Raw genomic sequence first — 14,306 nt, forward strand, 5'->3', positions numbered from 1 at the left:
ATAAGCCTCAGGGTAACCACATCTGTCCAAACTGTATTACTCTTGGATTTGATGGCACATTAAACCAGGACATGCCACACTGAGCCAAATCGCTTTGACTTCTTCTTTCCAGTGTGCTTCGCATTTAGTCAGAGACTCAGGGAGAACACATGAGACAGACACACCGATGGGTGTCTGGTGCATCTTTAGTGACCTTGCCAGGAGTTGGCATAATCACCACTGACAAAGTTGTTACTTGGATAAAAACTGCAATTTAATATTTTAATACTATTAACTTTTAATGTTATTATTAAATTAAATGTTAATACTATTATAAATATCATGGTGTTGGAGACATCTTCTAATATTTATTGCCAGGCAAAATTTTAGGAGGAGTTTTGGAGGTTGGCAAGTTATCTCTATATCTAAAGAACTACTGTGTGTCTGTCAGTACTGTAACCTAGAATGCTCAATTGCTTGAACCCTAAGAACTTAATAGGCTATCATATTTATGATATAAATTTTTATGTAAAGCAGAGAGGTACTTCCCATAAAGTTAGGGCAGAATCTTGTTATTCTGAATATGTAGTAATTAGAAATATTCTATCATGTCATGATGTTTCACAATTAGAAATTTTTGATCCAGGAAACCCACTTAAAAATTCTGAGAGCTTTTCAGGTAACTACCTACTCAGAATTAACAATGTCACCAATTTCACAATAAGCACACATTCCTCTCTCTGACTTTCCACAAGCAAACAGTTCCCCCCAGGTAGTTATTTGTTTTTCACACTGGTCGTCATTCCTTAGAAGGAGTTAATTACTCCTTAGAAACTCAGTCAAACTGGAAGCAGAGGCCTTGACAACAGGGCCATTTCTCCACACAATATCCCATGAACTCTGGACTGATGTTCTTGTCTAGGGAACAGACTGAGTGTTAATACCTCCTACTCAGTACAAGAAGCAAATAAAGCTGAACAGAGAAAAGTAAAAGGGAAGGGCAAGAGGAATAGAAACAAAGGACATGGCTGAGTTCACTAAAGCTTTCTGTCACATTGTTTTACTGTAGCACTAAAACACCACTGTTACTGAGGCAATACATCCCTGGTTTACTATGTCACAGGATATGCTCAGGAAAAATGTTTTCATGGATTTAGATTCAATTTCACAAACTGCCATTCCTTTCTCAAAGCACAGGATTTGAGATCTGATAGCATCAATTTCAAATCAGTTTAATACTCAATTCTACAAGGTAGATTAATACTGTAAAATATTTGACACTTTAAAGGCAAGAATCCAGAAATATAAAGTTACCAGTATCACAAGTAATCTGACACAGTTCCCTTGGGCTCATATATATACACACACACTCTAAATATTACTATGAAGTTAGATAAATTCTACAACTTAAGTTTACAGAGTACTGCCTGAGTTTAGTGAAAAGAATACACGACTACACAATAACAACACAGTCGTAAGAATCACATGTAGAATAATAAGTTACAATCATTGTATTTTGTCAGGACCATAGCAATTCTTTTAGTTCTTTTCTCTCTAAAACAACTAAAAAACTAAACAGAAGACACACCTTCTTCCTTGCCCCAAATACTTATTTTCTAAAGTTTTGTTTGTGACAACACGGGCTTGCAGCTCTGAATAGAGCACTCCAGCATGCTTGCAGAGAAGCAGAGAAGATGGCCAAGAAGTGAAACCAGAAACAGAAAACAACCAAAAAAACAGTAGAGAAAACAAGGGAAAACACTTCTCTGAAAGAAAAAGCTTGTGGTTTGTGTAATGAAAGCAACAGACCACATGAAGCTTGGAGCAGCGCTCCACAAAGGTTTGCAGAGAAAACCAGGTGCCTTGTCAAGTTTGTCAATAGAGGCTCAGGCCTCTGGATTTAACAGAGAAATAACAGAAGTCTGGATCACGTTTTGCTTATCCCCTTGGTATAAACCAGAAGTCCTTAAAGAGATGTATGGTTCAAAACAAAAGGGGCAACACAGCCTAACACAGACTGCCAACTGTATCAGTAATAAAGCAGCAGAAATTGAACAGAAAGATAAATGGATTTTTTTCCCCTTTTCACCTGTCTGAACCATGTTATTAGATCACTAAGGAACTCTGTATAACAATTTCTGCAGCAAGAAAATAAACCTTTTTTCAATTGTGTTTCTGAGGAAGATATTGGCTTCCCATGACTCTAGGTAAGAGAGAGGAGGAGGCCTGCTATCATATTGCTCACTGTACCATTTCAAATTTTAAGACTTCACATTTAAGCAGAAGAGGAACACAACTAACCCTTTGTCACATCTGTCACAGGAAAAAAGCACTGGGATCATCAGAGTGTTTTCTGTTATGAGCGAGTTCCTCTCAGCTGGTAGAACATCACAAATTCAAGCTGATTTTCAATAACTGGTTTGATCTGAAAAAAAAAAAAACTCTAAACCCCATCAAATAGCATGCTTCAAGCAACGTAACAACTTCCTCTCATATTTTCTTTCCTGTAGCCAGAAGCAACATCAAAGTGTCTCAGAAACAAAACATCACTTGCAAATATTGAGTTCAGGCACATTGCTTTATTTTCCCCCATGGCAGCACACCGGTAGTTACGTCCAAAGTACCAAGATGCTTAGATCTATTTAGTTGACAGCAAGTCCTAGACAAGAAAAAGACAGGCTCACTAGATAAAAAAAAAAAAAAAAACCTCTACATACCAGTAACATAAACCACAATGACAATCAGATGAGTTCTTAGTAGCATTCCCTTCTTGATCCAGTTATGACAGGAGAGAAAAGAGGTGAGACAGACTATGGTAACACAGCATTAGATTCAGCTGCCATTAAGTAAATGGCAGACAGGCTAAAGGCAGACTTTATAGATGCAACAAGTGATTGACCTGCATTGAAACAGTAAGGCACTAATGAAAATTTTGCATGGATCTGATACGTCGGGGAAAAAAAAAATACATATATATATCTATATATATATCTATATATACAAAACCCCCACAAACTTGTGTAGAAGATGTCTATTTTAATCCTTCAGACCTATGAAATAAGATTAGAATCAAGCAACTGATATCCTCTCTAGGTACTTTAAAAAACTTCTAACCAGAAAGCATCACAAAAGCTTCTACAAAAATTAACTATAGAATAAGGGTTTAAAGTTAGCAGAAACTGGATAGGAGACTGCAAGAGAAGCAATATCTAATATGTCCAAGGGATGCATAGAAATCCAGAGGCACTTGAAAATATTTAGTAATGCCTTAGAAAAAGTTGGTGAACTGTGAAGTAGTAGAAACCTTCGAATAAATTCTGGCTGTCCTAGAGATGTTCTAAATTTAGTGCAGTGTATTAAGTAGTATTTCACCCAGCAAGAAACCATTAACTATGGTTTATGTAAGATTTGCAGTAAAATGATTTTTAGCTCCACAGGCTGAGTTAAATATGTGTAAAACTTGACAGTAACATTGAAGTCACATTATCAAGTCCACAGAAAACTGACCTCCTGAGGAACACGAAGGATCTCCATGATCTGCTGCACAGCATCTTACAAAGGTGATCGTGGGTCAATCCTCTGGAGCAGGACAGGGCATCTCCCTGATTGCACACCCAGCCTGGACTTGCTGCTCTCACCTGGCCATAAGTCACAGCACACAATCTTAAGCCTAGAGCTTCAGGTGGGACTTTTCAGGCTTCACAGGACCTGAACCACCTAACACTCATCAAACCTTTGGAATTATAACTTAGAGACAGATCCTTGTTCCTAGGCAAATCACTAACTAGGACCCTGATCCAACAACCAGCCCATACTTGTGTAACGCATCTGGTGCAGCATCACACCAGTCACCTTATCTCTCCCATCCTAGGAGGTAGGGTGATGCAACAGGGCATCTGCCATGCTGATGCTTTCCAAATAATTGCTTCCACTTCATCATTACGCAGAAGGGCTTCAGCATGGACTCCTACTTCAGCTGACTTCCCAAAGACAGCTGAGTACACCCAGCCATTCACCCTATGACCCATTCACCCTATGACCCATCCCATACGTTCTTAAATACTCACATTCCTACCAGCTGTCTAAAATTGACAGTATATAAAGCTTTCCCTAGCTAATTTTGTAATCATATATACAGGAGATTCTTTTCTGTCTATTTGGAAAAACTGTATTGGTTGCTCTTTGGGTACAGGCAGAACTGAAACAGCTGCTGTCATCAACTGCTATTATCTAATTATGTGTCATGCAGCAGATCTGCTCAGATATAGCCAAGCACTGCACATAAATGAAGAGCTTACACTGCATGAATGATAATCATCTTGTAAGTAAAATATTGCTCAAGTAATTTCTGTCTCATTTATGATAAACATTCACACAGACCAACATTAGCTTTTCTATTCCATGAGTCTTTTCACGTATCATTTACATAAGCATAGAAATGGTCAGTATTATCAAACCCTAACAAACAGTTTCAAACATGACAATGCTCTACGCAAAAGACCTTAATGCGTACATTGAGTACAAGATAACATAAAATCCTTAATAACCTAAAAACATGTGGTAAGTTATGTGCAACTTCCATATTGCAGGCAGCAAAAATAACACATCACATTTTGAGAATTTTCTTACACCTGATAACTATTATACTCTGGTAAAAACACAACATTCTGTAAACAATGCAAAGAAAAGCCACTTGATGCAAAATAATTTTATACATATAAAAATCAAGAAATAATTGTGGAATGTAAAAGCACAACAACATTTGCCTTTTGGAAACTGCATCATTCATTTACGTGACATTGGCAAGTATCTTTTTAATGCTAACTGATCAAAACTCATAACAAGAAAAGATTTTTCAATAAAACTAACTATAAGGACTACTCTAATTTTTAAAAAATCATCAGCTATTCTTTACCTATTCTTACGTAAAAAGCTGACCAATCCTTCAAATATCTATCAACACAAAGTTAATAAACATCAAGTTACACAAAGAAATTAAGTAGGTGAAAATTATAAACAGCAAACATCAAATTGTCTGAAGGTATTGGGAAACACCTAGAAGACTACATTCAGAAATTACATATAGTGGTATGTTTATAATGTGATTGCTGGTTTAATTAAAAAAACAGTTTTGCAAATGTTTAGGACTTAAACAAAAAAACGCACACACACAAAAACAGCATGCAGCTGTACAGAAAACAATTATTTTTTGCAGCACTGTAAGTTAAAAAGACAAACAGAAGAGAGAGAAAACCCAATTAATGTTTTACATAGCTCATTTCACTCACAAACTTGTATAAATCACAAATGCATACCACCTCTTACATTTACTCTATGAATGTGGGAGAGGGGATGTTACCTGAGGGCAAGGTATTCAGACAAAAGGCCCCTACTCCTGGTGAAAGCAAGTGGGCAGTTGCCACGGCTTCCGAGAAGCTCCTGGTACTCACTTGGGTAGAAAGGATATTCACAGCAAACCAATGTCCACCAGAGCCCGCTGGGATCGCTGCAGGGAACGGGACACGGGGGACACACAAGGGGTCAAGTTCAAAGGGGAAAAAGGAGTGACACAATAATGTAAGAGAGTTTCAGCTAAAGGTAACTGCAGTTACAACAGTTTGTTACACATCATGACATTATAGAACTGAAAAGGAAACAGGCCTGTGTAAAATGCTAGATTCCTATTAGAATATCCCTTGCTGTCTGGTACTACAATACTGCAGACATGTGTGAATGAACAGCTTACAGAGAAAATTTCAATCATGCAGAAAAGGTGTACATATTATAGCCAAGTGATTTCAGAAATAGTAAGTGTATTTGGAATGCAAGGAAGATAGCCCAGAGATGCAGCATAAGAGGTTTTTATTTTATTTTGAAGTGAGAGACAGCTTTTCAATTTTATTTTGCCTAGCCTGAGATTTCTCACCCCACGTTATTAATTCCCACTCACAGTGTCTCAACTTCACCTTTTCACAAGTCACACTAAAGAAAGATGACTCTACAGTGGTGAGGGGATGGGACCTCCTGGATTTGCTTCTGTGTTTGGGGCAGTGCTACAAAGACCTGCGCACTTTTGACATTCTGATTCTGCAGGCTATGAAACGTTAGTACCTTAAGCTTCTCAAAAATTAAAAAAAATAATATATTTAGTGTGGCAAACCATATGGAAATTAAAAAAAGTTTTGCTTAAATGTCTTCACTTTAAAAAGATGTCTCAAACTAAATGTAATTAATTTCTACACTTTCACCCTTTGGGGTACAATAAAACGCAAGCATGTGGGTAGCATCCTTAGTAGGCAGTTTGTTGCGATATTGGAAAACTGTTTAAGATATTTATCACTGAAGTGAATTACCAACACCTAGTTACAGATGTTTATTTTTCTAAGGTCTCCAGATCCCCAGGAATGGGAGCAACCACAGCATGAAAAGGGTTCCAGAAGTAAGCAACCACGTAACTTCAGATAGCTGGATCCCAAGGTTGCTTCCTCGGGGAGCCAGATAAGAGCAGCAGCCAACTTCTCTGACAAAATAAAAACTCTGGTATTCTCAAGCTGTATGGCAACCTGTACAGCAGAGCTGCCCCAAAACCTGTGCTGGCGTGTGCTTCCCACAGCAAAGCTGCTACATTCACACAGAGCTGGGAAGTACTAAAAGCCAGAGCTGAGCTGGAGCTCTTCTCTTACTCTCCTCTCCTGTTTCTTCTCATGAAAAGAGGAGAGAATGAAGGGATCAGAGGCCTGGTCAGCACCAGCTCCACAGAGCTGCACAGGAGAATTCCTGTGGGAGCTACTGGATTGATGAACCTGGGCTCCACTGCAAGCAGTCAAAAACCAGGTATGTTGTATTCTCATGATTTGCAAAAAAAAAAAAAAATTAAAATAATAAAAAAAAACCTGTGTAACTGAGAACTTCATGTAAGCCTTTCTGATTCCATTAATGTTTCATCAGAAATTGTGTAATCTCCTTTGCCCAATCTGCTTGTAGATTAAAACAGAAAATTAAAATAGACTTTAACAAGCACCTCTCACTCCGAAAGTTATTTGGTACATACTTTTATACCTCTTTAACACACACTAAAATACAAACACTGAGGCTTCGGCAGGAGAAGTACCAAATTTTTAAAAATCTAACTGTGGGCTTTGTTTTCATTCTTACATACTCCATAGTCATTTGAGCAAAAGACACAATTTTATTCCTTACAGGCTTTATATAAACACCCTTTTTCCAGAGAACGCTTCATACTAGCATGTCGCCTACTTGAACACAAAGTAATCTTCAATATAATTTTGATTCTGAAACTTACTTTCCAGTAAAACCATTGTGAGAATAATTTAAAGACAATTATGGCATACTATAGAAATAAAATGCTACCAATTAATTCCTGTCGATTCTGCAAATGCAGTAATTTTTATTATGTATACGTAAGAGTTGTCTGACTTCAACAAAGCTGTGGCAGAAAGAACTCTAATCGTACAAATAAAATATCTGCAGAATCAACATCCAGATTTATAATACATTTGGAAAAATAATGTAAAACAAACTGAAAACCAGAAGTCAAAGTCTGCAAGTTTGTTTTATTAACTCAAATGCTACTGAAAGCTTAAGAGATCTGAGATGTCACACAAGATTTAATAGATTTGAATTGTAATAAATGTAATGATTAAGAATTTATTATTATCATTATTATTAAATATATTCTTGCTGTTTACCTCCAAAACACCTTTATAATTTCACAGAGCACCACAGCAATTTCAGTTCAGTCTTTTGGAAAATATTCTGTTACAAAAGCTTAAAATGAAACACAATACATGAAGCTAATAAATAGAGAAGTTAATTTTTTTTTTGTTTTGTTGAAAAAAGCATTTATTGATTCCTTTCTGCTCAGCAGAACACTGCCAACACATTCACACAGACAACGCAGTTGCCATGAAGTCTCCACTTAAATTCAAAAAGTACTGAATTTCAAACATAAGACAAATATTAAGAAATACAGGATTATAACGAAACTTCAAATTGCTCTTTCTCCTCATTCTTTTCTGCTGTCTCAAGCAGTCCTTTTTCAGACTGTTTGTCTACATCATGCCCACACTTTCCATAGATTCATTCAGAACAATGTAGATTGTTAGTTTACATTGTGTTTTGCAACTTTCCCACATACTACACAAGCCAATAAAGTCAGTCAGGTTGAGCAGACCCTGTAAAATCCTCAGTACAAGCAGAGAAAGAAGCTGGTTTACACTTATTCTAGGAATAGTACACACTTCATGGTCTTTGGCTGGCTAAAAGAATCAGACAACTTTCAGAAAACTAAAGTGACACAGAAGTGGAATACACAAAGCTGAAAATAAGCAAAATTCCTACTTTAGAAGTTTCAAAGTTCATCCAAACAATTTTAGTCATTCAGTTACAGGAAGGAACAAGCCCATTCTGGTCAAATAAGGGTGTTAGACTAGTAGATTCTAAATGGAGTCACCTCAGATCTCTTGAGATGGCAACATACCCCAGTGAACAGGCACATCTTACTGGTACAAAAGCAGGGTGAGATGCAGGTCAAATATTTAGGTAGGACACACATCAGTGAAACTGCACCAGATTAATTAGGATATCACTGTTTATAGCAGGATCAGCTGATTCCCGATATCCATACAACTAGTATGCTATTCTTTGTAAAACTAATCTTTGCAGGCATTTTTGAATGATTTCTCATCTACGAGGTGGAAAAAAAAAAAATGGTCACAAAATTTACTGCAGTTTTCTTCTATTGAAATCTTAATATTTTTACATCTATTGCTTCAGGTGAACAAAAGCAAAGGTCTAAGTTCACATGGAACATTAACTAATGGCGCAAACTGAAAACAATTCGGGTTTCTGTCATATCAAACACTTTCAAGCCTCCTCCTGTTTTCTTTGTGAAAATAGCAAGTAAGGGTCAAATAATGTAATTTTTTAAGTTGAAGTATGTGTTATCGTTGGTAAACTTAATATCTAATTGAGATGAAGGATGTCATACTCAGTGGGGCTACTTAACTCAAGGTTGAGGCAAAGTTTGTAAGTTTTTCTTCATGCTGCTTAGACCTGTTTTGACAAAAAACAGGTTTTCTCACAGAAAGGCATGGATAATGCAGATACACAAAAGACTCTGTTAGACCACTCATTAGCTAGAAACGGAATTTCAGTCAATGATACTAAAAGCCAAAAATCAAAAAATACCTGAAAAAGCCCTTATACAAGTCTGTGTCAGTAATACCCAATCTCTGGAGATATACTGGATCCATATGGTTGGGATGATCCCCTTATAACCACAGACAGTATAACTGGAACACTAGTGTGAATTTGCATAATGCAATCTAGAGTCCTACTGGGTATCTTTAACAGCATTGTATTATGCACTTGTCTATAAAATCTAACTGAGGAAAAAGAAGTAACGCTCAAAGGTGGTTGTTGTTATCAGAGCAGTGCACAGAAAATCTTGCAAGAATAGGTGCTGTTCAACAAGAAATCTCTCTCTGATGAAAACTTGTAAGGACACATCTGAAGATTCTACACAAGTTTCATTTCACAGGGGAAGATCTCGACAACAGAAGTGATGCCAACACCCCGCAGAAGACTCAGCGGCACAGTGTTTCATTCCTACCTTTGTAAAGCATAACAACATTATCCAGACACACTCATTTCAATTCAGGGCAGGTACATTATGAAATAAAGACACTCTACCATCCACATTCACATAAAACCCCACACCTAATACAATCTGGAGATGACAAAAATTCAAGGCTCCAAACAACCAACTCCTCTCTTCACTTCAGCAGATTGTGTTTATCCCACCATAATCTGAAGAATAACAAAAAAAAAAATCTTGTTCCTTCTCATTTTTTTCCACAGCCTTGAAGAAGAGCAACACGTGGAAGAGAGGGCATATCTTATATTTTAAAAGTTTTTAAAAGACTATGAGAAAACTGAAAATTCATCACCAGATCCTGACATATGATACTGGCTTGTTACAAGCTGAGTAAATAAGCTCTGCTACCCTTGTTCTTAAGCTGTAACACAGCAATTAAAAAGCCCTTTACAAAGGTAAGAAGTCATTTAGATACCAAAACTGTTCCAAAATGCAGTTTGGGTCTTCCTCTTCTTCTTGTTCTCAGACTTTAAAAACTCACACCAAAGTAATAATTTTCCTTAGCTAACAAATCATCTAAAAGCACTGTAAACCACTAAATCGAAACTACACTTCTGAATGACATGACACTTTTGAATTTGCATATATGTAATTAGGTAGTAAGAAAGCTGAAAATTGCTAACACATGAACAACAGATATTGCAGCAATCTTCATAGCAAATATTGCTAAACCCAGGATGATTTGGGGGAGCTGGACAAGATGAGCTCCAGGGATCCCTTCCAACCTCAACTGTTCTGTGATTTGTGGTAAAAAAGGAAAGCATTTCTCTGTAACTGAAGGTACAAGTTCCTATCTTCTATTTGTTCTTTGAAGTACATATTTGATTTGGCTCTGTTCAAACATAAAGAGAAATACAATCATAAAAAATGAAAGTAAATTGAGATAAAAGGATAATTTTGCCATTCTTCCTTTATTATATATGGACTTCTTCTAGTACATTTTAATCCTGCCACTAATATCTGCTTTGTTGAATATGGCAAAGAGCCATCAGGATTTTCGGAACTACAAAAATTGCGGAACAGGAACCAATCTAGTAATAGAGCACAAAGTGAAAGTGTCATTTAGTATCCTCTGTATTACAGGAAATTCCTCATGTATTTGGCTCCAGACTGAAATAAAACAGTGTGTGAAGCATACTGTAATTATGTTCTTATAAACTATATTGAAGAAAACCCTGAACTACAGAAGAACATGATCATTTTTGTTGGAAAAAGAAAAAAGTTCCTGAAACTTAAAAAGCCACCGGATTTACAGGTGCTCCTATCACCTGAAGTCTGTTTTCTTGTGTAACCAACTTCTGCTACCAGCAAAACACCAGTTCTGCAGGGAGAAGAGATATTATCTGATCATGTGGTTAAGAACACCCATAGTAAGGGGCTTAATAATAATACTGTCTATATTTTAGGTAGCAAACATACTCTTTTAATGTCAACATAGTGTGGAAATTAGCCTCAATTTCAACTCAGAAACCTCAGACTGTTACATACATCCCACAGGCTTTTTAAAAATGGCAAAACTTGTCACAATCAATTAACGTTGTCCCGTTCAATGAGCTTTATCACACCACACAAGAGAGCAAACACAGATTTATCAACATTAAAAGGTACTTTATTCTAATCTATGCATCTCTGTATTTGAAAAACTAGGCAAAAAACAACTGTTACTCATGCCCAGTTCCTCAACACATTTTCATCTTTAACCTGCAGCACAAAGACTAGAGTTTACTTCTGTTTCCATACATGTTGCTAAATAGCACTATGGGAAGCGAGCTGAATCAGTCAATTAAGTCTGGTGACTCCTTACACGTTTCTGATTAGAAAACTGACTCAAGGCTGATGACGTCTTCATACTGCATTTCCATTCGTGCAGTGCTTGGTTATTTTCATATGAAGACAAGATTTCTTCACCAGCATTCCCAGCTACAAAATTCATGAGTGGAAGAGAAAAATTACTACTGCTTCGTACATCATATTTAGTGGATAGATATCAAAGGATTTGGAATTAAAATGGTGCTTTCCTGTGCATTGTCAACTGATTAGTAAAACGACTGTCATTTCATTTTGTTTGATTTTCTCTATTTATTAGCGCTGATGAATATAAACACCTTTCAGGAAGAAGAAAAAAAAAAAAACAAAACACTCACACAAAAAATAGGATAAAACACCTGGGAAATAAGCAAATAAAGGACCAATATTTCAGGTTATATTTTTTATTTTATACAAGTAAGCTCTGAAGAATAACACCCCTGTAGTGTCATGACAGATCAAGTACCCAACAGGTTTTTGTCTCTCTTCAGAAGACGAGAGAAACGTAATGTGGCTTTTTAAATTGTATTAATCGTTTTGTGTGTTTTCTGCAGTTTTTCCGTCTTTCAAGCACACGACACTGACAGCTACAAAATTTACAGCCGAGGTTTTTGGTTCGTTTGTCTTCTTCAGCACATAGGCATGTTAGATATTATTTCAGTCACTGGGAAAACGTCAAACTTGTTTCATCCCCTTGAGTGCTGGGACACGCGTGTCTTTTGTTACCCGGCCGCACCTGGCCCTGCAAGTGCTCACATGTCGCGACCGGACGTGCAAGGACACTCACCCCGCTTCCACTCCGCCGCCACCAACCGAACTGGGGCGGCTTGTGTAACCCCCTCCCGCCTTCCAATTACGAGGGGATTTGGGGTTGTCCCCCATCCTTCTCCACGCTCCCCCTCGCCGCCACTGGCCCCGCCAGCGCCCCCCGCCAAGGGGCGGCTGCGCTGCCGCCTCCCGGGGGCCGCCGGCCCGCTGCCACTGCAGCCCCCGCCCGCCGGCAGCGCAGCCCCCGCCCGGCTCGGTTCGGCGCCGTGCGGCGGGGGCGGGCATCGTCTGCCCGGCGGGGCGGGGACGTGACCGGAGCCCGGCGGTGACTCACTCGGAGACTCCCTCCTGCGCCAGGCGGACCGAGCCCCCTCCTCGCCTCAGGCGGGTGCCGGCCCCCCTGCGCCGCCGGGCACCTAGTGAGAGGGCTAGGGCCCGCTTACGCGGCTGTCACCCCCGTACAAGTGGCCGGTCACCCCGAAGTGGCGGCTGCAGCTCCACCTTCCCTGGGCGGCATGAAGCCTGGTCCCCACGCCAGGCCCAGGAGGCGCGGAGCCAGGAGCTGCCACCGCCCCCCCGCACAGCCCTCAACCCACCCGGGGCACGGTGCCCCACTGACCTGGAGAGATGCTTCAGGATCTGCTTCTTGATTATCCCCGCCATGGCGTCTGCCGGCCCGTGCCCCTCACGACAACCAGCCGGAACCGGAGAGGCGCCTCATCCCTCCACCTCCACCTGCCCGAGGCGGGGAGACCGCCGGGAGCGGAGCCGCTGCCTCCGCTTGCGCTCACTTGGCGGCCGACGCCATCTTAGCTGCAGCATCGCCTAGTGACGGGGACGGGGGCGGCAATGGGAGGGTCGGAGCAGAGACACCGCCCCGAGCGGGAAGCGGCGTCTCCGGGCAGGAGGAGGCGGGGAAGGGGCGTCTCCTTCCGTCAGCTCGCAGACCACCTGGGAGGAGCCGCTCCACTGCAGCCGGGGTCCGCATGGACAGCGTCGCTGTTCCCCGTCAGCGCCTGCAGCCTCAGCCCTCCCCGGCCCGCACCGGTCGCCTTTTCTCCGCACTCCTCAGCCAGCTGCTGCTGTCCTCCCTCTTCAGCCTTCCCATCTCCAAAACTCTGAAAGCGCCTGTGCTCCGCCTGCGGCTCCATCCCGCCTCCCTCCCACCTGGGGGAGCGTCTTCCCCGTAGGCTTGGCCTCTGCCTCCCCCTCAGTTGAATGATACCAGTTATTATTTTTTGTTGAAAATCTGTTATAAAGTGCCACTAAAACGTGTTATATGAAAAAAAAAAATGAAGCAAGAATTCCTCTTGATTAAATGTATACTACCTATATATGTTAATGCTTGGCATTAATATCTGCAGATCATGCCCTTCCTCAGTGTAGGAGCTGCAAGTGACTGGCAGAGCTCATTCACAGAAGCAACATCAAGTTCCTTCAAGTTTTTCAGGTAAACTCTTATTCTAGTTCTTTAATAATGCATTCACCTTGATTAGCCAACTGAGGTGTTTATCCTTTTTACCCCTCTCTTTTATGAGCAATATTCATTTCCAACTACAAAAAACAATGCTCAAATTTGTTTCCATGTAGAATCCCCAATCATTCCAAAATCATATGCTAAGCAAACAACCCCAAAAGCAACAAATTCAACTCTGCCGTCTGTTCTTCCACAGGAAGGTGGAAGAGTTGCTCAGGCAGCAAGCCCTGCCCAAAGAGCTGCACACCTTCTCCTGGGCCTGTTCTTGGCCCCATTTAGAGCCAGGATGGCTACTCTCCTACAGCACTAGGACAAGGAAAGCTACAGACTCAGGGAAGAGTGGCTGGAAACTGCCTGGCAGAGATCAATCTAGTGATGTTGGTCAACATCTGGCTGAACATGAGCCAGCAGTGTGCCCAAGTGGCCAAAAGGCAAACAGCATCCCAGCTTGTATCAGAAATAGTGTTGGCCAGCAGGACTAGGGAAGTGATCATCTCCCTGTACTCAGCACTGGTGGGGCCGCATCTTGAATACTGTGTTCAGTTTTGGGCCCCTCACTACAAGAAAGATCAAGGTGCTGGAGAGAGTTCAGAGATG

General features: G+C 40.2%; 1 protein-coding gene across 2 annotated transcripts in view; it reads right to left on the reverse strand.

Moving 5' to 3' along the window:
* BLTP3B (bridge-like lipid transfer protein family member 3B) overlaps nucleotides 1-13,052 on the reverse strand; it is a 59,407-nt gene extending 46,355 nt beyond the window's left edge. The window contains exons 1-2 of one of the 2 annotated variants that reach the window (XM_071800419.1): nucleotides 12,852-13,052; nucleotides 5,339-5,485 (exon numbers count right to left, since the gene is read on the reverse strand). In XM_071800419.1, the coding sequence (XP_071656520.1) occupies nucleotides 5,339-5,485; nucleotides 12,852-12,895 (191 nt within the window). In that variant the 5' untranslated portion in view covers nucleotides 12,896-13,052. The remainder of the gene's footprint in view (nucleotides 1-5,338; nucleotides 5,486-12,851) is intronic. The other variant, XM_065838020.2, reaches the window with a different exon arrangement.
* Nucleotides 13,053-14,306: the final 1,254 nt, after the last annotated feature.

The sequence above is a fragment of the Patagioenas fasciata genome, chromosome 1 (assembly GCF_037038585.1).
Source record: "Patagioenas fasciata isolate bPatFas1 chromosome 1, bPatFas1.hap1, whole genome shotgun sequence".
Lineage (NCBI taxonomy): Eukaryota > Metazoa > Chordata > Aves > Columbiformes > Columbidae > Patagioenas > Patagioenas fasciata.